Source organism: Drosophila melanogaster, chromosome 3L, assembly GCF_000001215.4.
Source record: "Drosophila melanogaster chromosome 3L".
Lineage (NCBI taxonomy): Eukaryota > Metazoa > Arthropoda > Insecta > Diptera > Drosophilidae > Drosophila > Drosophila melanogaster.
This window is the reverse complement of record NT_037436.4, coordinates 19,713,805-19,740,070: the sequence shown is the minus strand read 5'-3', so window position 1 is coordinate 19,740,070 and position 26,266 is coordinate 19,713,805. Positions and strand designations below refer to the sequence as shown.

Sequence of the window (26,266 nt, the reverse complement as noted above, 5' to 3'; positions counted from 1 at the left end):
TAATGAAAAAAAAAAAACTATCACTAAGTGAAAGTTAATTAAGTTAGATTAAGATTTGAACACTTATTGTTAGTCTCTTAACACAAAGGGAAGATTCAATAAATAATAAAAAAAATTATAAAAAAAAAAAAAAAAAAAAAAAAAAGCTTTTTGTCTTCCCGCCAGTCTTCTTGCTTCTTTCTTCCTTCTGCCTTCTGCTTTCATTTCACTTTTCGCCCTAGCAATTCTTCGTCTTGGGGGGTTAATTGAGAGACCGCCCGGTTGGAGCTCGGTTGTGTTGTTGGGTTGAGCAAACAAATTGCATTAATTTGTGTCTTATTATTTAATAACAAAATAAATAGAGAACGGCCGACAACGAATTGATAGAGTGCTCTAGTTGGAGGTGGTTGGTATTTAGCACTTTGCTGGCGCCACTGGCCGACCAATTATATTAATTCCGATCAATTAGGAATCAAACGAATAGCAAGGATAAGTCGTTGTTTGCGTTTTTTTTCGTCTCAAATCCCCTGCGTTTGGCCTTATTTTCGCAGCTTTTAAACTGCAATTTGTTTGGCCAAAACTATTTGCCATTGAGGAAATCCCCCTTCAGTTGGGATTCTTTGTCCTTAAAAGCAGAATTTTAATTGCGGCTTTCCGATTGTCAAGAGGTGATTACTACATATCTTATATATTATGATGAGAAATCAAGGACTTTAGGGGATTTTTCCATGCACCTTGTGAGATTGGTTTGTGTTGGGTATGCCATTAATTGTGGTTGCACGGAACACACTATAACCTCGAATCACCAGTAGGTGACTACACAATCAAAATGTCATACTGACTCTGCACCTATTTCGCTTGTTTTTTTTTTTTGTTTTTTTTTTGTTTTTTTTTTTTATATTTATTTGCATTTTCCTTACCCAGCTTTCTAGCAAAACAAATTTGCTGTTCATTTATCGAAATATTTTCATTTGAGGTTCGAATCGGATTTTCATACATACGTACGTAGTCAACTGAACAGTTATATTCGGGGAAACCATAAAACCATAAATTTCGTATTTATTAATGTGCACACACACGTGTGTGAGTGGGTGATTGAGTGTGTGGAATGAAGGTGCATGGAATCGATATTTGGAGGCGCCCGAAAAGAGCAAAAGTGAATTGCCATGAATACCAGGTTGCCTGGCATTATAATGATTATGACGATGACTATGACTCTGACTATGATTATGATTATGGGAATCAAAGACGCTCAGCGCCTGCCTTCCCGATGGTATGTTGTGCCGCGTATATACATACATATATACTATTAATAATATTTTATGTGCAAAAATATTCCGATCGTGGTGGTTGGATGGCGGAAGGACGTGGGGAAGGCAGCTGGCCGTGTGTTATCAGCCAACAACACCCCAAAATAAAGCGAATGGAACCTGGGTCGAGATAATGCCGGGTCTGGAGTGCTGGCAGAGCTGGCCGAGCTGATATATACGTAGTATACATATTTATGTAGTTATAGTCCATCAAATGTGGGCTACGAATCTTTTTTTAGTCGCTCGCACAGCCGCGGCTTTGGCATGTGTAGACACTAAACTTATTAATAAAACATCGAGCCATATCAGCGGCGATTTTTGAGTTCCCAGTCTTCTGCTCGTTTTGGGATCTTTGGCTTTGGCGATGGCTTTGCCTTCGGCTTTGTGCATTGGATATCACCCTTGGCTCGACTTGGGTTCAGAACGAAACGAGTCGCCGATGCCATTTGCTGTTTGCATATCGCTCAGCCATTAATCGCTGCTGTTTTGTTGCTCTTTTTTTTTGTTTGCTTAAAAAGAACAACAATCACGCACATATATGTATGTATGTATATATGGCAAGGCGTACAACAACAAATGTTATTTTTAGCTTGGAGTATTTATAAATGGCCTTGGCGCTGAGCTCAGGGCCCCGGGGAGGTGAATAAAGCGGCCGAGTAAGAGTGAGGAATATGGAGAATCGTACTATATAGTCAGCCACGATCGTCCCAGTTTTACTGAGGCTTGTGTCTGCTTGTCGCTGATTTGATAACACCAGGAGATCAATCTAAATTGATCTAAGAGTTTTCAACTCTTAGAATGATGTATAAATAATGGAAATATTAATGTTTTACGGGCGCCTCTAATCTTTTGGTTCTTAAGTATTTCAGATTGCAAAGCACATATAATTCATGTCAGCTGGGACAGGTGGACTTTTAACCCTCAGCGTTCATCATACCTGTTGCTATATAACATTGAATTTGATTCTATAAATATTTTGAGTTTGCTCGGTAATTGCGGCTGATTAAAATACTAATTAATGATTATTATAAGTTTCACTTTCATTAATAATTGAATTACCTAGGTTTGTTTAATTGACACTTTGTTTGCACACTGATCTGAATTTCCAATTTGTCCGCTGTCATTCTGCTTAATATCCACCCATTCAATCCTTGCTGCTTTTCCTCCATAGAACCTTTTAAAGTTTCCCTCGGCTGGGCTTAACATTCATTCAACCATCTCTTGACAGCTGCAACTTGAGGAATGTACTACTCGATTCATACTTACCCTTGACTCTTATCGCGCTGCGCCCTTCGCACTTCTTACATACATATATCTTTGTTCGACAGGAACTGTCGCCTTACATAATGACTTAATAGCTTAAAGGAGAACAATAATATTAATGAACAGCGTTTCCTCACGAACGCTCAAGGAATTATTACGTATACGCCACATTGCACACAGCTTGGGGGGGGGGGGGGGGAAAGATTTGAAATTAGTTTTTGGTGGGTTTGGCGGACTTGGAATGCTGACTTGGAACGCTGGCCAGAGAGCAGAGAATGAGCTGGGCGGGAATGAGCCATATAACTGGGCACTATAGTTAATAAAAATAATAATAATAATACCAGTTAAACCACTTTGCGTGCAATGGCAGACACAGAGGCAGCAGCACAACGACCAGCAGCAGCAGCAGCAACTTGCATGGAACTTGTTAAATTGTTAAACCCATCAAGACAACCCAGCCCCAAGTAGTTGGAGCCAGTCCATCCAGCCAGCCAGCCAGATACCCAGATAGCCAGGCAGCCACCCTGTCACCCAAACAAATGCAAACTGGACAAGATGGGAAGGACAGCTGAGGAGCAAGGGGCTAGCACACTCCTAAAAACTTATGCTTTTATTCAAAAGCAAACTAATATGGCTAAATAAATTAAAAGAAAAGAACAATTGAACTCGAAAGAAGAACGAATAACTGAGGATTTTATAGAAATGTCGTTGAAAGTGTTGCCATGTTTGTAGCACTCTAAATCAATTTGAATAATATATATATTCCTTTCGAATAATTCAGTGCAATAGAGAAAAAAGGTTTGACTACGATATTCCCAATTTCTTCAAGTGCACGTAAACAGATGTGACGCCGAGGCCACGTCGCGACGAATTGGCTGGGAAATACTCTTGAGAGCCTGTGAAGGCATCGATGAAATAGAAAACACTTCTAATAGGCGGTATGGCGAAGAGGAAGAGAGGCGTTGAAACTGGATAATCTTGATAGGGGAACTTCTTGCTGCATTTATGATTAGGACTGGAGGAGTTCCAATTTAGCCAGAATATTAGTTGGGGACTCTCAGCAGATGCGATCAGGCTAGTTCTATTAGGTTTTGTGCACTCAAAAATAAATGAGACACTGAAAGTAACTACATAAAATTTTGTTTTACTAGTTCTTGTCGTACTTATAATAAATATTATAAGGAAGATCCCAGAGATAAGGATTTGCAGAACATTTGGAATCAAACATTAGTCAAGACCAACTCGTGTTCATTTAACTGACATACAAGCGATTTGATTTCCTTCGTTTTTCATTTACAGATTTTGTTGAATCCCAAGTATTCATGGCCGAAAGGCATTGTAGCATTTTATTTGCCAACTGAACGGATTCTCCCTTAGTAACTATTTTCGGAAATTCTGTTTCCCTTCGGCACTCAACCCTTTTTTTTTGGTTTTTGAGGAAGGGGGTAGATGGATGGGGATGTAGGGATATAGCTTCTAACACGAGATGAGCTTTGAGTTTAAGTTTGCCAAGACGAGAGCTCTGCAACTCGGCTTGACTTGAGTTGTTGTGCCTTCTTGCTGTTGTATTTTGTGCCTTTTGGCGGCCGTTGCACATGTGGCGCGTATTCAAGTATTTCCCCACGGTCTATTTTTAGAAAATCCAGTTTTTTGGCAGCACCAACACTGTGGCAGCCAGTTCAGTTCAGCTCAGCTCCGCAGTCTGCTTTGCATGACAAACGGAGAGGAAGCGAGAGGGTCCGAGCGTAGACAGAGATGGCCAACCGCGATGCCGACCTGCAGCACAGATTGTGCAGGCTCCTTTGCCACTCATAACTAACTCCTCATAGCTCCACCGCTCATAAATGCTTCACTTCGCGGCAGAGTTGAACTCAGCAAAATTTTTGGCAAACGACCTCAAAAGTCACTGTAAGCAGCCCTTCACTTTCACACGACCCAAAGCTGCAACTTGGATGGAAACGCAGTCCAAAAATGGTTAGGACCAGTCGGAACGCCCCTCCTATCCTTATCGCGGTTTTCTCTCTCTACACTTTGAAAATCTAGCTATTTTTTAAATAAATCTTTATTCACTATGCTAGAAATGAATTTACCTTTCTGTACTATATAATATCGTTCAGAATTTGAGAAACATGGATGCACAGATGGTTTTGTCTTTTATACAGTATCAGTAGATAAGACAAGAAGTCTATCAACAATGATCCTGATTGTAAATTGTTTTCAGGCATTTAAAGAACCTATCTCAATATGTTTGGTAAAGACAGTGCTGAACTCTGTTGAAGTACATTATTATTATTATGTACAATGTTAGCAAATGGATTTCCACTGTTTTTAAGCACATTCGCCCATGAATTGTTTGCAGTGCACTTGTGTCTTTCTCTTTGTGGCTTCGTTTGGGCTGTGCCATGCTTGTTAAATGCCAAAGCTGCCGTCACGGGTTGTCTCCTTTTACGGACAGCAAAGCGGCGCCTCATAATGGGATGAGCACAGGGGCTGCCGAGGGGTTGGATGGAGTTTCAGTTGGAGCTGCTGAACTAAGGCATCGCACAGCTCCCCTTTTCCATAACCCCCCGGCCTCATCATCATCATCATCATCATCAGCGCCGCTTTTGGTCTCTTTGAAAGTGAAATTTGGTAAATTTGTAACACATGTGCGGACAATGCTGCCATACATTCGTCCTCATCCCATCTCAACCAGGCCGAGAATGATCTTAACTGGAAACACTTTTCCACTCAGAAATGCATTTTGATGTTGGCATGTCAGTGTGGGTTGAATGGATAATTTACAATAATAAATAGAGTAAGTTAGGAGACTAATTCCACTTTGAAGCCCTAACAATTTGCTGCAGATTTCATATGAATTTAATTCTATTTTAAAGCAGTGCCTTTTGTTGATTTGTCTATTTAGTTATATTTGATTGCATATTTTTACAAGCTGTTGGCATGCGTAATTTTGCATCAAGAGACAATTCGAAGTGAAATAGTGCGATTCAAAAAGGGACTTAGATTTCAGCATCAAAACAGCAATGGCAATAAAGAAGAAACTAACAACGGATTAAATTTCATCCGACAATAGAGAACGTTAAGCAAAAGTACTTAGTTTGTTTTATATTTGGAATTCTACTCCCGAATAATGAATAGAGAAATGAACAAGGGTTTTCAACCTTTAATTTATTCCAGCCAAAAAAAAAGTGTCATTCGAATTACCCAGCACATTATGGCCATCAAAGAATTTGAAACAAAAGTAGATTTTTTCTTGGAAAAGCGAAAATGGTTTTTTCTTTGGCTTTTTCGCTACATTTTTCGATTACCATTTTTGTTCTTCCATTACATCAGCAATGACGTTAACTAGGATTATTTGCCTCGTACTTCAAAAGTTCAAGGGTATGATGGTATGATGGTCAGCAAAGACAAGTAAAATAGTAATAATAATTCCAATTAAACGCTTTTTAGATGCCTAAAAAAGTGTGGGGATTTTAAACTTGTTAAAGACCCCATTCAACACCGCTAATCAGGAATTATTGACGAGTTGAGGAAAATCAGCAATGGAAATGAGTAAATAATTGTCTCAACCCAGCCACTTTGTTTATTTTTTCAATTTCAATTTTTTTTTATCACGCACAAATTGAAGTTTAAGCCTCATTTGTTTTCCCTGTTTGCCTTTCCATGAAATTGTTATTGTAGGAGAACTCTGTTCACTTTCATTCAACAAATTGCATGCTGGTTGTATTTGGCCATTGATGCTCGATTTCAATTCGAATCACGGATTTGCGACTCAGGAGAAGAGGTGGAAAATGTTTGTGAAATGAAGGGGAGAGTTCGTTTGTGTTCTAATTTGATTGCAGGGTGTCATACGGATGGAGAATGTTCTGAAAAATGTTTTCAACTATCTTTTCAGGTCTAAAATCCGAGCAGTAGAAGAAATAAAAGTCAGAAGTTTCTAATTAGGTTATGAGTAGAACAAGCTGTGCGAGACACAACAAATTTTTGTGTACTAATAATCAACAATTGAAGTAATTAAATGTGCCAATACTACATTTGTATGAACTGTTATCTTACAAAATAGTATATTTCGTACCTTGTCATTTGCTTACTATTTGTGGGTCATAGGCAATACAATCAGCTCGCCTGTCATGAGCTGTCGTTTTCACAAGACTCCTTCATGAAAAGGCCAATCCTTCGTCCTGTTGCATGGAGTGTCCTTGCGGCGATGGAGCTCGTGTGACCCGACCAAGATGGGCCTTCATTTGTCATACACATTTGACAGGGTGCTGTCCTCCTCCTGTCTCGTCCCGCATCCTCGCTCAATTTTCAGTCAGCCATTGAGGCGTAAATTTAAAGGCTCCTCCGTCGCTTCTCATCATTGGATTGGAGTCCCTTTTTCCCGCACTTCTAATTAGAAACGGCCCGCTCACATGGTCCCTCGCTCGCTGAAAGCGTCTCGAAGTACGATGAAATCAAATTGCACATTTGGGCTCGATAATCTAACTAATGGTGGTCCATTTAAGGCCAAACATCCCCATCTCAGCCCATTCATAGGGGCCTTTGAACCCTTTTTCCGAGTCTCTCCACGTGCGGGTTTTCTGTGTGGTGATAGATAATGTTTCATTGTGATACAGTTTTTGTGGCACGGGTTTGTTGGGGTCCCCGCTTGTGGGGTTAACTTGTTGATGATTGATAGCAGCCAGAGGATTTAAATGGCTGTCGCCGTGGGTGTGGAATTGTCCTTGAACTGATTGTGCCACCGAGGCGAATAACAAATAATCGTAAATCGAAAATAAATTGAATCCCGTAGGGGAATTGGAAGTTGTACGAAGTCTTGGTTTTATCAGCAGCTGTTGTTATCTATAAGATTTCTTTATAATGGATTAGGATTATTATTATTATTATTATTAAGCTGAGTCACGTGGATGTGTTTGTATTCTAAAGGAACCTACACGTATTCATATGTTCTTATTTTCGTCACTTTATCAGTGAACACGATGGCTCTTTAATCGTATGAATCGTACGATACGATAAGACAATGTTTTTATAGCTTATTTATGTGCTAAATATAGAGAGTAAAAGGGTCCAAAGGGGGCATAGAAATTCCATGTCCCTGAAAAGCAAGCTACATTTTTTTGGCGGAGGTAAATATTTTTACAGTTTTTTTTATTTTTGTTTGATGTTAATACTTAGTATTAACTTAATACTTACGTTAATAAATTAGAAAATCATAAAAGGAGTAAGGGCTTGATTCAAACCTGCCCCAATAAAATGTAATCAGCTAAGAAATAAATCGAGAGTCCACCGAATCCGCGTAAATGACAAAGAAATCAGCCAGATGCGAGATTGATTTGGAAGTGAAACTGATAATGCTGCTGTCATATGATATGGTATGATATGGCATGATATGGTATGATATGATACGGTATGGTATGGTATGGCGGTATGCCTGGTGATGTAGGACTTTAAACCCACCCGGCAGTGAGTCAACTAGTGGATTCGATGACAATTGTCGGCGGCAGAAGCACGCACATTGTGATGGTGCGTGATATTTGTGTTTATATAGCACCCCCCTGGCAAACCCCCACATTTTTGGTTCCTCAAAAATCGCCACTTCACCCACTTTGCCTGCGAGGAGCTCCCCTGGTGATGTTTGTTTGTCGATATATGTGCAATGTAATGTCGTGTTGGTTTATCCAACGGCCAATGGATTGTCGTGTTCGCGTCTGGTTTCTATTTTTAGTATGCAGGTTTTATTTTTAGACAACTCGACAATTTGTACGCACATACATAAGTATGAATGTATGTGTGTATACACACGTGCAGCAGCAAAAAACTTCGTCTGAAAAGTGCAATAAAGACGGTTCCCCGCCGCCGACTGCAACTTGTTGCGCTGTGCGACAGAGAGGATGGACGGAGTGAGAGAGATGGAGACGGAGACAGCCAGAGAGCAAGAGAACAAGAGAGCATCATGTTAAATGCGGCCCACGTTGCGGCTACGCGATTTTTATATTTTCACATTACACAACTTGTAGCTCTTTATTTGTTGATTACAACTCAGTTGCACGCTCTCTCCCTCTGCGATTTCCTCTCTCATTTTGTCTATTTCTCTGTTTTGGCCTCTCCGCGGCTGCTTTTCACATTTAACGTTAAACGTTTTATCACGTCTTGCGCCTCGGTTTTCGATTTGTTTCTCATATTTTCTTTGATATGTGGCTCTATTTTTAGACGCTCCTCCTTTGCCCCTCGCCTTCTCCTCTTCACTAGCTCTCTCTTTCTCTCTCTCTCTCGCACTCTCTGTTTACTTTATAAATATTTAAATTGTTGTCACGTACTAAGTTCTTAATAGGTTACGTTATGTGTTTATTTAACTCATTTTGATTAGAAGTCGAGAAAAATACGGCAGAGCCACACGCGCACCGCATACTCGTCGCTCGATTCCCGTTACAAAGTTCAACTTTAACTCTTGCGCCTTTGTTATTAAAGCCACTCGACTTTCGGTTAGCTGGGGTGGCCAAAACAGCAAACAGCCCACATCCGCTAATGCATAAAATCCCCCACACAGATGTTCGGCTCTCCCGAACTAATTGTTTACTCAAGTGTAATTAGGTAAGAGGAATAGAAAATAGGCAAATATCAACAGAAAGGTAAATACATACGTGCTCACAATTAAATAATTTCTATATCATTATTTAGTTCAGCATTAATTAGGAGTTAAATTTTTCATACGTTCACATGTATGTACATAACAACATGGAAAGTTGTTTAGGTGACTTGCAAAAGTATATTGTCTTCATTCTTTGAATCCGACGATTAACTGCGTGCCTTAAAGAACTTTTAACTAAACGATAGAGAACATTATTGTCCTCTTGTCCGACTCTTTGATACCAGTTACTTAGCTCAACGACCAAGAAGTTTCTACTTCTTAGCAGTTCCAGCTAACTGTTTATAGCTCCTAAGATTTCGATGATTATACGGACAACAAACAGACGGACATTGAGAGACTGCACTTATACTTTATAGGGTCGGAAATCAATCTTGTATCAACCTTGAACAGACTAGACTTACCATATAGCTAAATCTTGCAAAATCTGTCTTTAAGGATACAATGCAAATTGGAGTTCGTTATTTATTAGTTGATGGTCAACAGAGAATTTTGAATTAAATTTCTAAACGCTTAACACACAAATTTTGCTATATGAAACTTGAGATTTTGTCCTAAAATAGCCCCAAAAATGGGTTCCGAAAGGTTGGCCCGCGCCTAGATCGACGTCCTTGGATGTTGGCGACTTTGTAGTAAACCTGGCAACATGATTAGTGCTTAGGCATGTTCATCTTAAACGGCTTCTTCAGGTCTGCGGCAATCTTTTTTTGGATGGCCGGCGGAATGTTCTTGGCCACCCCCGGCTGAGAGCTGAGGAAGGAGATTTCGAAGAGCGAGGGCCGGCTGGAGTAGACATTGTGTAACATGCTGATGAACCAGAAGAGCAGGTCGTCCATGTTCTCGAGCGTGCACTGGGCGAAGACGGCTCCCGCATCCCGGCCGTGTTGGTGGGAGTCGAAGAGGGCGACGATCGAGGCTCGGAAATCGAAGGTTACCATCACCGTTCGACTGTCCGCTATGATGGCGGCGAAGAGGTTAGTGGGTACATTGTTTCGCACGCTGGCGTGCTGGAACATCTGGAGTGTTATCTGGAAAACCCGCGACAACTGCACAGCAACGTTCCGGTTGTACATGGGATTGCTGGGATCGGCCTCCATGTGCGTGTAAAACCACTCCTCCAGCCGGAAGTTCATCTTGTGCTGCGACCGAATGGCGGCGATAGCATCCGGAATGTTGAGGTTGAGATTCCTGGCGTGCGGCGTATTAGTTGTAATCACATTGTGGTACACGCTGTTTCCGTCGTTAATGGCGTTGCCGAAGAGCTCCCATCCCCGCAGCGGCAGATCGGAGACCCTGTGATAGAATCTGTCCGCCTTGGCCACCTTGTCGGCCAGTATTAGGGAAATGATGGTGCAGGAGTTGGTGCCGCTCCGCTGGAACTCCCCGAATCGCGACTGACAGAAGTCGCGCGGAAACCACCAGATGTTCAGGTTGTCGATCTGCTCGTGAATGGCCATGGCGCCGGGTTTTTGATCGCCCGGGGATCGGTTGTTGGTCCTCGGATCCTGTGTTCAGCGACGTCTTAATCTTAGGTTGCGTTTCCGGATCCTGGTGCTCCGGAGACGCAGTGGTAAACCCGGCCCTGGCGCTGTTTCCGTAGTGCCACTGTCACATAGTTCGCAAGTGCAATGACCCCTAGGCTTCAAGGCGCACGTGTGGGTATAGAGTTGGTGGTTTATGTGGGGATCTAGTGATCGAACCCGTCAACAGCACTATGTCCTCGGATTCGGGATCGAGCTCAGGATTGCCGCAACTCCTCTCCACTCCACTACGCTCTAAGCACGGGCTTTGGATTTCAAGTAAACATCGAATTTTGAGTGTCTTTTGCCGGAGGAGCGTTCGACGGGTAAAGGTGAAAACTTTCGAGTCGGAAAGACAAAAATTTCTAGACCAACAACTGACAAATAACGAACATGATGTGAGATTTCAGACCTACGGGGATCTGATTATGAAAATGAGAGCCCATTTGACGCAATTTGAAAAGGTATTGCTACGTTCTTATAGGTCCTTGAATATAGTATTTCCATTTTACATTTAAAGTAATTGTAATAGTTGAAACTATATGATTATTCCAACAAATTTTAAGGTGTTCTAGCTCTATGTGAGCATTACACCTTACTATGCTAAAGGAGTACATTCAGAGTTTTTCAATTAGCTTAGTTAAAAACTCATCAATGAAATTGAAATGGTTTTTAGATTTTGTCTACTTCAGCGCAACAGCTATTTACATCCATGATACCGACTTAAGTATTTTTTAACTTAAATAGGTTGTTTATAGACCAATCTATATACGTATTAAACAAGAAGATCTGCTAATCTAGATTCTAGGAAAGACGATTTCCGCCTTAGCCACACATAAATGTATTCAAATGCCATTCTTGGAAACGCGTTTCGCATTGTGTCAAAATGGTGCGCAAATATTTATCAGTGGCGCCCAAATTTAGCTAGCCCAGCCAAGTAGTTCTAATTTTAAATTGCAACATTGAAGAATATACAGCTTAAAAAACAAAAACAAATATGGTTTGCGAAGTGTGTCGAAAATGCAAATTTATGGCTGGCTGCTTGAGCATTTTGTTGATTGAGATTGGGGTGCTCTAAAGATTACCCGCGTCTAAGTGGCTACACTTTGAATTCCTCGTGAATATTTGTTTGAAATTATCAGGAAAATTTGTGAATTCCTAAGGTTTTCCTAAGTCTCTTATCATGTCTTAAGGATTGGTTTTGCTTTTAATTAAACTCAGCTTATGGCTTTTCAAAGCAATTCGATATTAATCAATTTTATGTTCTATTGCTGGAAATTTAATGTGCTCCACAGTTAACCGATGTCCCAGTCGTTTGTGGCAACTTTTTTTTAAATTAACTATAATCAAATAGTTGCCCTACATTCCGTTATATACTGGCTTTCGCATTTCTTTTATTCTTTTAATTAAACTTACACGTGAGCCTGTTAAAAAAAAAAAAAAAGACAAACAGGGATGAACGCCATCATCCGACCGAACAGTTGAGTAATCCAATCCCATGGAATAAGCTTTCGCTTTAGCGCAAACAATCAGGACAATGCTGTGGGGAGGGATTGTGTTGGCGTGGACAGGGATAATAACAAACATATGTCTGAAACGAAATCGCCGGCGATATATATATTTAATGCCTCAAACGAAATTGCATAATGGCAAAATCAACGCATGCATAATTAATAATAACAAGCTGTGCGCTCCGCATTATGGGCCTCCATTCCGGAGGATACATATGTACGAATGTATATGGCATTCCTTGGTGGAAAAAGGCCTCTGCAGTAGCTGATAAGCTACTTATCAGTGATTCGCTCCCAATTCCCATGGCAAAGAACTGAACAGCCTAATTAAAAAATTCCTAAGCTCGTTTCGGCTGCCGACGGACGAGTGGTCAACGATATTGAAGTTGGACATTCCAACATTTGACATTTCCCTGCGTGGGCACTTGCCTGGCATCCGGTTGCCTGTTGGAGTACACCCAGCGTCATTTCCCTTTTGCGTCCTTTGCGACACTCAGCAGTTCCAGCTTATTGATAAACAGAGAAAAATAATCGTCCTACTTGATTCCCAATTTAGTTTGGTATTTTTGAGTAAAGCAGTTGTTTAAATAAGCTAAGAATTGATATAGTATGTTAATTTCGAACGTAATTGCTTAAGAATACATTTATTTTAGAGTCTTTAATATTATATCCTGCCATAATTTATTCTCTGTGTCCTGGGCAGTCGGACTGCAGCTGCTTTCCAGCTTCTCTGCCTTGCAGCTCTTTCGTCTGAATCAAGCCAAGTGTCTGAAATGCGTTCAGCATGCTGTTTTCTATTTGTGTTTGCCTTTGTCAAACATGCATTTTTATTATGCAAAGGGGTCCTTGGCAGTTTCAATTGCGTCCTCACTTAGCTTCGGCTCGGTCCTGCTCCTCGCGCAACGCTTCTGCTCCTGTCTCTGGTCCTACTCTCAACTGATCCTTCTTCTCCGTTCCCATCATTGCAGTGTGAGAATCCGTTGGGACCCATAGGCGTCGCGCTGAACGGCCCCGGCCTAAGGGGCCATGACGCGTTGGCCCTTTAATCTACTACTCTTGCTGTCGGTGGCGGTACGCGACTGTAGCAATCATCGCACCGTCCTCACTGTCGGCTACCTAACGGCCCTCACTGGCGATCTCAAGACGCGTCAGGGACTGGCCATTTCCGGTGCCCTGACTATGGCCCTGGATGAGGTAAGTACTAGCTTCGATTTATTTGTAATAATAGCAAATATCTGAACTCGATAGTATTCAAACTGCGTCATCAAAGTTGTACCTTTTTTTTTTTAGATAGAATTGTTATTGAAAGTCTTTCGTTTTCGTTCCGGAAACAGGTCAACAAAGATCCCAATCTTCTGCCAAATGTGTACCTGGATCTGCGCTGGAATGACACCAAGGGGGACACGGTACTGGCCACCAAGGCCATCACCGAGATGATATGCGATGGCATCGCCACCATTTTTGGCCCGGAAGGACCTTGCTATGTGGAGGCCATCGTCTCGCAGAGTCGAAACATTCCAATGATTTCCTACGTATGTATTTTAAGCTCCTGACTTATGACGCCTCCCCGCAGCGGCGGGTGCAGACAATTTCACGCACCACATTTTTCATGCAAGTGAAGTTCTTATTTCTTTTCGTTTTCCCCCTTTCAACAGAAATGTGCAGAGTACCGTGCATCCGCCATACCGACATTCGCCCGCACCGAGCCGCCAGATACACAGGTGAGCAAGAGCCGGGAGCAACAGGTGGATGGATGGATGTGTGGGTGGTTGGGTTCAAGACGAGACGAGACGAGGAGGCGGGTCGGGGTGGCCTTCCTTGCGGTGGCTTTGAGTCTCGACAGGCACAGCCATTTAGCCTCGGATTATCCTCAAACCGGGGACAACAAACGCCAGAATGAGAAGGACAAAAGAAGAGTACGAACGCCCGCAAGAGAAAAACAATGCAATGTTTTGCCAGAAGAAATGGGTAGTGAGAATACAAAATAATAAGATTAGCTCAATTTTAATATTCCATACATATGTTAGGTAAGGGGTCCCTCTTCGCAGAAACCAGAGAAAAAATGTGCTTTGTAGAGCATGTTTTCTTGTTTATGGTTTGAAATGAATTTTCATAATTTTGTATGTCATATTTGCAGCGAGGAAATGAGTAAAATCCATTAACCGCAAACACCATAGGCAAATCTCTTTAAAGTATTTGCAGTTGTGGTTCACCTAGTGTTTCTAGAATGTCATCCCATGTCGTAGCTAAATAAAAGCCGTTGATTTGTGTGCTAGCTCCGCATATCAAACTCTTAATCCTTTGACATTTTACTTGATGCTCACTCTGCTCACTCTCGTGTTTTTCAGGTCGTTAAGTCGCTGCTTGCCCTTCTGCGATATTATGCGTGGAATAAGTTTTCCATTCTGTACGAGGATGTGTGGAGTCCGGTGGCTGATCTGCTGAAAGATCAGGCCACCAAGAGAAATATGACGATCAACCACAAGCAGTCGTTCATTGATAATCGAGTCAAGTGCTGTGAGCAGATGCTGGACTGCTGTCGTTCTGGGTATTGGTACCAGGTGAGGGAGGAATGATTGAAATTTAACCCAAATCGAATCTAATTTGTATGTGTTTTCATTTTTTCCGCAAACAGCTGGTGCAAAACACGATGAATCGCACACGAATCTACGTATTTCTGGGGGCGGCGAATAGTCTGGTGGACTTTATGAGTTCCATGGAGACCGCTGGTCTGTTTGCCCGTGGCGAGTATATGGTGATCTTTGTCGACATGATGGTCTATTCCGAGAGGTACTTGATTTTGGGGAGACACCTTTTCGTCCAGCGGTTTAAAAATTGCTTCTTGAATTGCTCGTTTTGCAGGGAGGCAGAAAAGTACTTGCGCAGAGTGGATCAAATAACATTCATGTCCAATTGCCATAGCACGGAGAACTTCAATCAAATGGCCCGCAGTCTTCTCGTCGTGGCATCCACGCCACCCACAAAGGATTACATACAGTTCACTAAACAAGTGCAGAAGTACAGCTCAAAGCCGCCGTTCAATTTGGAAATTCCCAGGCTGTTTGTAGAAAGTAATTTTAGCAAGGTATGTGCATTATAATGTGTAAAAGCCCTGCAGATATAAATTCTATCTTTTCTTTTCGATTCCGATTAGTTCATATCGATCTATGCCGCGTACCTGTACGATTCGGTAAAGCTGTATGCCTGGGCTGTGGACAAAATGCTGCGGGAGGAGACCCGAGTCTTGACCGATGATGTGATCTTCGAGGTGGCCAGCAACGGAACACGTGTAATCGATACCATAATCAAAAACCGTACTTATATGAGTGAGTTTATCCACTGGCCGACCGATTTTATTTCAAATAATATATCTCTGATATACTTCATCTTTTCCCACCGAAGGCATAACTGGATCCAAAATTAAGATCGATCAATATGGCGATTCGGAGGGTAATTTTTCGGTCCTGGCCTACAAGCCACACAAGTGGAATAACTCGAACAACATGCCCTGCAACTATCACATGGTTCCTGTAGCTTACTTTCATCAAGGCGAAGAACATCCAGTGAGTGAGTCGTCTTCTCTTTTTTAGTTTGCCTTTCTTTCAATTGGTTACCGCTTATCTTGCGTGTCCCACGAAATTTCATCATTTAACTCATCATTCATATTTTGTTGCATACGACAGGAGTACAAGCTCATCAATGGCTCCATAGATTGGCCATCGGGCGGTGAGAAGCCCGCAGATGAACCGATGTGCGGTTTTGCAAACGAGCTGTGTAAAAAGGACGACACCCACTATACGTCCACTGTCGCCGCTGTGGTTTTGGGCGTATTGCTCTTCTGCTCAGGTGTTATCACCATGAGTATATATCGGAAGTGGAAGATCGAGTTGGAGATTGAGGGCTTACTCTGGAAGATCGATCCGAACGAAATAAAGGGTTATTCTGGCAACGAGATTGTCTCCTCACCGAGCAAAGTAAGTCGATATATTGTGGTCAGGTAGTTTACCTTTATAAGTGATTGTTTGCCACCAACAGGTCAGTTTGATGAGTGCCCAGAGCTATGGTTCCCGCTGGACCAACCAGTTTGTTACCTCCACGGGTCGCCTTCGCGGGGCCGTGGTTCGTATTAAGGAGTTGAAATTCCCGCGGAAGCGAGACATATCCAGGGAGATCATGAAGGAGATGCGATTGTTGCGCGAACTGCGTCACGATAACATCAACAGCTTCATTGGCGCCAGCGTGGAGCCAACACGCATTCTTCTAGTCACCGATTACTGTGCCAAAGGCAGTCTTTACGACATCATTGAGAACGAGGACATTAAGTTGGACGATCTATTCATCGCCTCGCTTATTCACGACCTCATAAAGGTATATTGAATTACAGTTTGTCAAATAAAAAGGGTGCTTAAGAGCGTTATGAAGTAGTCAAAATTTGCAATTGCTGTGTAGATTTTACTTACCAGTTAATATTTTAATTTCTTGCAGGGCATGATCTATATACACAACTCTCAGCTCGTCTATCATGGTAACCTTAAATCCTCAAACTGTGTGGTCACCTCGCGTTGGATGCTCCAAGTCACCGATTTCGGGCTGCACGAGTTGCGGCAGTGTGCCGAAAACGAATCCATCGGGGAGCATCAGCATTATCGAAGTAAGATATTGCAGCTTCATTCCGATTGTTTGATTGACTAATTGTTTGCGAACTATCTCCTATTTCTAGATCAACTTTGGCGCGCTCCAGAGCTGCTGCGGAATCACATTCACGGCAGCCAGAAGGGCGATGTCTATGCCTTTGCCATCATCATGTACGAGATATTTAGTCGTAAGGGTCCGTTCGGACAAATTAACTTTGAACCAAAGGAAATCGTAGACTATGTCAAGAAGCTGCCGCTCAAGGGAGAGGATCCCTTTCGGCCGGAAGTGGAGTCCATTATAGAGGCCGAGTCCTGTCCGGATTACGTACTGGCCTGCATCAGGGACTGCTGGGCTGAAGATCCCGAAGAGCGGCCCGAATTCAGTGTCATACGGTAAGAGAATTTAACTTTGTAATTAAATAAATGGTACATAATGTTCTACTCCCGACTGCCTTAAGCAATCGCTTGAAGAAGATGCGTGGTGGTAAGACCAAGAACATCATGGATCAAATGATGGAAATGATGGAGAAGTATGCCAACAACTTGGAGGACATTGTCACCGAGCGCACGCGTCTCCTGTGCGAGGAAAAGATGAAAACGGAGGATCTCCTGCATCGCATGCTACCGCAATCGGTGGCTGAAAAATTGACCATGGGTCAGGGTGTCGAGCCCGTTTCATATGATTTGGTATGTTGGTAATTCAAGGCTTTACACGCTCCCCAAAAGTTTAAAATTAATTCATAATGTCTAATGGAGTTTCCTATCTGTTAACTTCCACTAGGTAACCATATATTTTAGCGACATTGTTGGTTTTACTGCAATGTCGGCGGAGAGCACACCGCTGCAAGTGGTGAACTTTTTGAATGATCTCTACACAGTGTTCGATCGCATCATACGCGGCTATGATGTCTATAAAGTTGAAACCATTGGAGATGCTTACATGGTGGTAAGTAAGCTTACTCATGTTATATTTCCTATATTTATTCAAAAAATTCAGTTATTCAAAAAATCACTTTTTCCTTATATATTTTAGGTTTCGGGTCTGCCAATTAAGAACGGAGATCGACATGCAGGCGAGATAGCTTCGATGGCCCTGGAGCTGCTCCACGCTGTCAAGCAGCACCGCATAGCCCATCGTCCCAACGAGACGCTGAAGCTGCGCATTGGAATGCACACGGGTCCGGTGGTAGCGGGCGTGGTTGGTCTCACCATGCCGAGATACTGCCTTTTTGGTGACACCGTGAATACAGCGTCCCGGATGGAGAGCAACGGAGAGGCGCTAAAGATTCACATTTCCAATAAGTGCAAGCTGGCGCTGGACAAACTGGGTGGTGGCTACATAACCGAGAAACGTGGCCTGGTCAATATGAAGGGCAAGGGCGATGTGGTTACTTGGTGGCTAACCGGAGCCAACGAGAATGCTATTCAGAAGAAGTTAGTGGATATGATGGACATGCCGCCGCCGCTGTTTAGTCGACCTCGAAAGAGTCCAAAGCTAAATCCCGACTCCCGTCAGCCAAGCATCCAGGCCATGCACTTCTGCGGCACCGGATCAAGACGCCAGAGCACAGTTCCCAGGGCGATGGACGGCGAATCAACGTATAGCCTCCAGGGATCCGTGAGGGAATCACCGCGCATGGTCAGCAAACGTGACAGGGATCGAGAGCGACCCCCCATCAATGGACTGGGCGCAGGGCACTTCGTGGGGGGAGCTCTCCTCGAATCCGCACAGGCCTCGCTTAGCACGCTGAATCATTCCGAAACAAACGAAACTAACTGTGATATGGATGGGGGATCGGGAGGAGTGTCAGGATCTGGATCTGGATTAGTGCGTCAACCCAATGCACTGCACAAACCGTTGGCCATGGTGCGGCCGCACCGGATTATTAGTGCTGCCCAGCTACCCCAACTGGGAGATAACGATGATGACTCCGCAGACACGCTGTTGCGGGAGTCTCGCTCCCTGGATCCCATGCCCATGCAGCAACTGCGCAAACGTCACGACAGGGTAAAGTTGCCGCCCTCGAAGTTGTCCAAGAACAATTCCCGATCGCTGGACACGGGTGTATCGCTGATCAGTGGGAATCCCAACGGTGAAGTGCACTCGAGTCAACTGGATTTGGATAACGAGATGACCGCCAACCCGGTGGATGCCACCGATGGCTACGACGATGAGCTGGGCCTTCTGATGCGCCACGACAACGGCCAACTGCCTGCTCTCCGCTATTCAGGCAGCTTTCCCAACGCTCAGATTAGCATTGTTCCTACAGGAAGGTCAGCAGGAGGAGGAGGAGGAGGAAGAGAAGGAGGTGGGAGCAACTGTGCCAAGCATCTGAACAACAACTGCAACGGAGGAGTGAACGTCGAGGATGATCTTGAGTCGCCCCTGCTGCAACGCCAGGCATCGCTGTCGGTGCCGCCAGAGGAGATGCTGGCGCACAACAAACGTTGGCACTCACTGGAGCACATGGATGGTCCCGGTGGGCATGGCGGAAATAGCGTTAGCTATGCCGCCGATATTGATAACCGCCACCCCGGAGATCTGGACTTCTTCAGCGGTTCCTCCAATCAGCATCATAGATCCAAAGCGGCTGGTGGGAGTAAGCTGACTAACTGGATGACTAACATCTTCAAGGGCAACGGCGTGCGTAGCGGTGAGGCTAGGCGAGTAGGAATCCTGCCCAGCGGTGTGCACGGCGCACGAACCGGATTCACGGATATGGCGGCATCGGCAGCAGCCCGCGATCGTGAGAGTATAGTATAGAGATAAGGAGAAGGCAGTGTAGAAACTAAGGAAGAAGGAGCAGGATGACCAGGATGAGCTAAATAGCCGGATGAGAGAGATGGAAAAGTTACTCAGGAACCGAGTCGAGCAGGAAACGATCGTCTTTTGGCTTACTTCTTTGTTTTATGTATTGTAGTTTGTATGGATCGAACGAATTGTGTGTCTGTGTTGGAAGTCATCCACCTATAAACATATACCAGCCGGTTCTTAACTCTTTGATCGCTCTGGCATTGCGGGACTCTACATATGTGTCCTATGGGTTTCCAAACTATTTTTATTCGTTTTCGAGGAAAATCCTGCGATCCCGAAGTAGAAGCGAGCAGAAGCTGAAGCGAAAATCATACATAGCATATATTTTATAACTCTACATACATACATATTAGAGAAGCCGAAAAAACCGTCTAGTCACAAGGTCTTCAGACTAGTTATTGTTTTATATAAAATAAACACACACCCACACATCTAAATGTACGTTTGTAAATGTAACACATAAACACAACGACACACATATTTATACGACGATGGAGAATCAAAATCAAATATTTTATGTAAATGTAATCGAAATTTTCTGCTTTCCATACACGATGCGCAGCAGCAAACAAATTATGCTTAAACAGAAACTAGTTAATTTATGTATTTGAAAATCAAAACGAGCGTGAAAAATGTAATGTATCAATGTGTTTTGCTAGTACGTAGTTAAGTGCGTGTGATTGTACGTAATATTTAAGTCTCTAAAGCTAAAATAATAATTATAATTAATTGAACGCGAATTGTGAGCAGAGAAGAGCGAAAATGCGCCCGATGAGAGGTGTTTTAGCTGTATGTATGTATGTATGTATATTTTTAAATGAAAATTTGTTAAATTTGCCATATATAAATACAAACGAGAAACTATTAAAAGTGTGTTTGTCCAGATATGCTTAAATGGTGCAAAATGTTCAATAGATGGTAGATACGAGGGTGAATCCTGCGGGAAAGACTAGAAACTTGGAGAACACTTCTTCTAAAAGAAACATTTTTAAAATATTCCGAGCACTGGGAACAGTTGTGTTTTGTGTTTCGACAAACATTTCTGAAGTCGTGGTGAATACAAAAAAACATGTTAAGCATATAAGAGATCACTGTAAGTGTGATCTCACGATAAGATCTCTGTAAGTTCTTGCAACTAAAGCCATCGATTCATTGGAACTCCTTTTGAAATGTTTATGCACTGGGAACAGTGAAACGTATGGGAAGACTTCGTGGGTTTTATCAAGAGTTCTTCTTGGGCAGAAAGAAAACATTTGTTTTTTCCTGTGAGTATTATATTTGCTCCAAATGATTATGTATTATTTTACGCTTTTAGTTTATTGGAACTCCTTTTGAAATGTTTATGCACTGGGAACAGTGAAACGTATGGGAAGACTTCGTGGGTTTTATCAAGAGTTCTTCTTGGGCAGAAAGAAAACATTTGTTTTTTCCTGTGAGTATTATATTTGCTCCAAATGATTATGTATTATTTTACGCTTTTAGTTTATTTTTTAACTTCAATTTAATAAGATAACTAAGCATTAGTGACAGATGTTGACATATGTAAGTACGTACGTATGTTTAATGTAAAATACAATGTCAAAAATGAGGTAGCAGTTTTCAAGACCGCAAAATAAAGTTGATTTCTCATAAATTCAAAAATATAAAAAAAGGAAATAGTCATATTTCTTGAACATAAAAGAATAATAAATGGATGGACCTCAATATAATTTTGAATGTACGTCCATGTAGCGTCGATGAGTTAGCTGCGTTAGAGGAACGGCGGAATTTGGAATACGGGGAAGTTTTTAATTAATTATTTTTTCGATATTTAGAGCTGAGTTCTATAAACTGAACTCGTACATAGATAGTTAGATCTTTTCTTTCTTAACATTATTTAATTTTTTTTGGAATTCACCTCCAAATAACGGAAAAAAATAAATAAATAGGAAAGTTCTCCATGTTTCATGTTTCACCGTGCTGCACTTGAATTTTGACTACCGATGAAAAGGCGCGCGATTTAAATAATCGATGATTGCAAGCAACTATCGATGCTGAACTCTATTTGGAACAGTCGATTATATCGAATAAACATCTGTAATCGTTTAAACCTATTGAAAACAAAGCAATTTTCGTGGTCTTTTGGCCAGTATTTAATATAAATTCGCTGGCAAAAGTCGCGTATTAATTGCAAAAGAACACATATTTACCTCCCCTCCCCCGATTGCTTGTTGCGCCTGTGCGGATTCTTCTTTTGCATGTCGACTGGGCGGGCAAAAGAAAGTTAGCACGGAGAACAACAACGCAGGTGACTTGACCTCGCAACGAAGGAGGAGCACATCGAGATGCAGAGCTACGGCCCCGGAGCCCAGACAGCTCCGGCCGTCAAGCGCCGCACGGACAGCTACGAGGCTGCCCAGCAACAGCAGCAGTCGCCGGAGAGCGACGAGGAGTACGTGAACACCAGGATACTGCGGCGCCAAGTGCAGCTGCAGTCCACTCCGGTGGCCCCGGTGGTGCCCATGCCCATATCCGCCGGTAGTGGCACTGCCCCACCCTCCGTGGATGGCCGCGAGGAGCAGCCCGAATTCCCCGGATCCTCGGCTGCATCTTACCAGGAGGAGCGAATGCGCAGGAAGCTTCAGTTCTTCTTTATGAACCCCATTGAGAAATGGCAGGCCAAGCGGAAATTTCCGTACAAGTTCGTTGTGCAGGTGAGTTCACATCCGGGTTTCATTTGCAGTTCACATCTGGATGAATGCTAGTTAATTGAAGTCGTGTGATGCGCGGCGTTTGGGGGCGGAACTCGGGTGACACATCTGAACCACTTATTTAGGCATTTCTCTTAATTTACAGACGCCTTTAAACAGCCGTCTCCGATCTTCAATGTTTGTCTAGATTTCGAGCATGTAAAATGGGGTAGAGTCAACACAGTCTTGATTACTTTGCTTGCATTGTTAAGCCCCTCCACTCTTATCGATGCCTTATCTGATAGGTCCAACTATTGTTAGCACAATACGTAATAAACAAAGTGAAAATTCAAGAATTTTATGGCTAGAAACTGCGTGTGGACGCTTTTGTAGAACCCAAAAAGTTATTTAATATGCGATAAACATCGTGGTCAGGGGGATTTCTTTTGTGCGATTTTTAATGATTAATGCGAAAATGTTATGACTAGTCTTTAAGTCTACACTTAGTCTCTAAGGTCTACAACTAAATTAGATTTCCTGTAGATACCCAATAAATATAGTCTGACGCATGCTCTAACATAATTCGGCTTCTATTTATAGCCCAGCCTCTAGATCTCTGAACTGGCGACCAAGAAAAGGTCCGTCCCCTGAGGCCAAAAGGCAAATAGAAACTTTAAAAGTTATACTATAAACATTTCTTAGCAACTCAAGAATTTTTCTCTTAGATTGTAAAAATCTTTCTGGTGACGATGCAATTGTGCCTTTTTGCCCACTCGCGGTATAACCACATCAACTACACGGGTGATAACCGATTTGCCTTCTCACATCTATTCCTGCGCGGCTGGGATTCTTCCCGGGAGGTGGAGAGTTATCCGCCTGCTGTGGGTCCCTTTGCTCTATACCTCAAATCGGAGTTCTTCGACACTGTGCAGTATGCAGTCAATGGCTACGCGAATGTAAGCCGATCTATTGGACCATACGACTACCCGACGCCCAATAACACAATGCCGCCACTAAAGCTTTGCCTGCAGAACTATAGAGAGGGCACCATATTTGGCTTTAATGAGTCCTACATTTTCGATCCACATATCGACGAGGTGTGTGAGCGACTACCTCCGAACGTAACCACCATTGGGGTGGAGAATTACCTCAGGCAGCGCGATGTGGAGGTCAATTTTGCATCTCTTGTCTCCGCACAGTTGACGTTCAAGATAAAGACGGTTAATTTCAAGGCAAATGGTGGACCTCTTTCTGCTCCTGATTGTTTTCGGTTTGACATTTCCATAACGTTTAACAACCGAGACCATGACGGGCAAATGCTGCTCTCACTGGATGCGGAGGCGACGCGGCTGAAGTGCCACGGAGCAACGGACTTCATATCAGACGCCAATTTCGATTCCATGCTGCGAAGCGTACTTAATATATTCGTCCTACTAACATGCGCACTATCCTTTGCACTCTGTACAAGGGCTCTGTGGAGAGCATATCTGCTGAGATGTACAACTGTCAACTTTTTCCGTTCGCAATTCGGCAAGGAGCTGAGCTTTGACGGCCGACTGGAATTCGTTAACTTTTGGTGAGTCCTTTGTTTTGTGTTATAAAAACCTCGGCTATATTGGCAACAAGTATTACCCATAATGCTGAAGGTTAGGCCGACGTAAACCCAAAAATTATCAGAAAGGTTGCAGACTATAATAAACCGTTTTGCTTTCGCAGGTACATCATGATCATTTTCAATGACGTCCTTTTGATCATTGGATCAGCTCTAAAAGAGCAAATCGAGGGAAGGTACTTGGTGGTGGACCAATGGGATACCTGCTCGCTTTTTCTGGGAATTGGCAACCTGCTTGTTTGGTTCGGAGTGCTGCGCTACCTCGGCTTCTTCAAAACCTACAACGTTGTGATACTGACGCTGAAAAAGGCGGCACCAAAGATTCTGCGCTTCCTTATCGCCGCCTTGCTGATCTATGCTGGATTTGTGTTTTGCGGCTGGCTGATCTTGGGACCCTATCACATGAAGTTCCGATCGCTGGCTACAACGTCAGAGTGCTTGTTTGCGCTGATAAACGGTGATGATATGTTCGCCACCTTTGCCACGCTTTCCAGCAAGGCCACCTGGCTGTGGTGGTTCTGCCAGATCTACTTGTACTCGTTCATATCCTTGTACATTTATGTGGTCCTGTCGCTGTTCATTGCCGTCATAATGGATGCCTACGACACGATAAAGGCGTATTACAAGGATGGCTTTCCCACCACCGATCTCAAGGCATTTGTCGGAACGCGCACTGCAGAGGACATTAGTTCTGGTGTCTTCATGACCGACCTGGACGACTTCGACCAGACGAGCTTCCTTGACGTGGTGAAGAGCATTTGCTGCTGTGGACGGTGCGGTCGGCATCAGGAGCCCGCCCAGCCCAACAGTGGTTACACCAGCCTTTCTAGTATTATGAAGTAACTGGGTGCGCTATGTCGACCCGCAGGTCTTCATTTTGTTTTGTTTTGTCAGCTTTATGTGTGTAGTCAAACTTGTTGTTAGCTTTTTGTATTAGTTTGTTAATTTGCCAAAGCACTTGAACCGAGATAAGAGAAACCATAACGTACGTACCTATGAGAAATTCCAAAAGCAGCTGCTCTGATCACAAACAGCGGGCATGTTCCGATTTTATCTTTCGCAGCAATGGCTTTAATTCGGTTTGCAGAAATATAATTCTGACTGAAATTCATTTTTCTTCAATACAAAAATTACAAAATGTATAAGACCAAAAGGAAAAACTAAATGTAAGGCGAATTTGTGTCATTTCTGCGAAAGTAAAATCCGAAAAATGACTAAGAAAGGGCACCAAGCAACGCTGTACGCTGGGAAACCACAAAGTCGCAAATTTGTTTTTGTAACGCGAGATATTAAGTGTGTGATATAATGTGGAACCAGAATCGGAGAACAATGGAAATTATATTAGAGGGAGCTATTTTTGTTAGCGATATCGACATGGGCCTGGTCAAGATCTTCCATGAAAACGAATGCATCCGAATCGAGTTTTCATAGAAATCTGAAAGTCACAGCAAAAAATTGTATAAAACTGCACTGGTCGACAAAATGAGATTTTTGGCAGTCTAAGCAAATAGTTATTTTAGAAAGTGTTTAGTTCGGCATAACACAACATCGATTTTTGTCGACTTGTGTCAATTTCAGAAGCCATAGATAAGGAAACATTAGGTAACTATATTTTATGTGTACAATGAAAACTTTGTATTTATAACCAAAAACCACAAACACAATAAACTGTTTATAGAACGATTGAATTGAACAAATTGCACTTTGAACCAAAATTTATTACAACGATATGCAACAAAAATGTGTACAACAAAAATAATTAATTGTGAGCTTAACCAAAACGAGGAACAATGAAGTCTACTTTTATCTTCAGATGTAGGTGGCGCAATGTTTTAATGTTTTGACCAGGAAGACAATCGTTAAATTATTTTGTGGTAAGGATACATCCAAAACAGTCAACATAATAAGTGTCAAGAAACCAAGCGAAACATTTCTACAATCGGATAATTGCATTGCAAGAAAAGAAAACCCAATAAAAGGGAAAGGAATAAATGGTTTCACAGTAATTGGACATTTAATAATTTGGCCGATGTTAAATTTTTGCGGTTTTAAGCGTGAATTTCATTGAATGTTTTGCAAGAATTCGCCGAAACGAGATGAGCAAATTTTAATGAAATGGAAAACTGGTTCTCCAATTGACGTAAATTTCATCAGGCAGATGCTGTGCGTCTTCGTTGAAGCGGAAACCGTCCAAGCCAAAGACTTATTTTACTTAATCTTAATTGGAAATTCGAGCCGAGTGGCACCAGCCTGGCCAGTTGGCAGTCTAGCCTTATTCCTCTATGCAAATGTCAAGAGTGGCAAAAA

General features: G+C 42.6%; 3 protein-coding genes across 5 annotated transcripts in view; 2 read left to right on the top strand and 1 right to left on the bottom strand.

Moving 5' to 3' along the window:
* CG42637 (uncharacterized protein) overlaps positions 1–20,544 on the top strand; it is a 74,043-nt gene extending 53,499 nt beyond the window's left edge. For all 3 annotated transcript variants that reach the window (NM_001007096.3, NM_001007095.3, NM_079441.4), the window contains 15 exons: positions 13,198–13,423; positions 13,564–13,761; positions 13,885–13,950; positions 14,578–14,790; positions 14,865–15,019; positions 15,092–15,314; positions 15,384–15,555; positions 15,632–15,792; positions 15,913–16,203; positions 16,265–16,597; positions 16,715–16,880; positions 16,950–17,256; positions 17,322–17,550; positions 17,645–17,809; positions 17,897–20,544. In NM_001007096.3, the coding sequence (NP_001007097.1) occupies positions 13,256–13,423; positions 13,564–13,761; positions 13,885–13,950; positions 14,578–14,790; positions 14,865–15,019; positions 15,092–15,314; positions 15,384–15,555; positions 15,632–15,792; positions 15,913–16,203; positions 16,265–16,597; positions 16,715–16,880; positions 16,950–17,256; positions 17,322–17,550; positions 17,645–17,809; positions 17,897–19,627 (4,578 nt within the window). In that variant the 5' untranslated portion in view covers positions 13,198–13,255 and the 3' untranslated portion in view covers positions 19,628–20,544. The remainder of the gene's footprint in view (positions 1–13,197; positions 13,424–13,563; positions 13,762–13,884; positions 13,951–14,577; positions 14,791–14,864; positions 15,020–15,091; positions 15,315–15,383; positions 15,556–15,631; positions 15,793–15,912; positions 16,204–16,264; positions 16,598–16,714; positions 16,881–16,949; positions 17,257–17,321; positions 17,551–17,644; positions 17,810–17,896) is intronic.
* CG42529 (uncharacterized protein) lies at positions 9,669–11,077 on the bottom strand. Its single transcript, NM_001170000.2, has one exon. It carries the CDS (start codon positions 10,653–10,655, stop codon positions 9,849–9,851), a length of 807 nt encoding a protein of 268 aa, NP_001163471.1. The 5' UTR covers positions 10,656–11,077; the 3' UTR covers positions 9,669–9,848.
* A 1,198-nt stretch (positions 20,545–21,742) lies between the features above and the next one.
* Positions 21,743–25,653, top strand: Trpml (Transient receptor potential cation channel, mucolipin). The gene is made up of 3 exons (NM_140888.4): positions 21,743–22,371; positions 23,073–23,923; positions 24,064–25,653. The coding sequence occupies exons 1-3, from the start codon at positions 22,003–22,005 to the stop codon at positions 24,800–24,802; spliced, it is 1,959 nt and encodes a 652-aa protein (NP_649145.1). The 5' UTR covers positions 21,743–22,002; the 3' UTR covers positions 24,803–25,653.
* Positions 25,654–26,266: the final 613 nt, after the last annotated feature.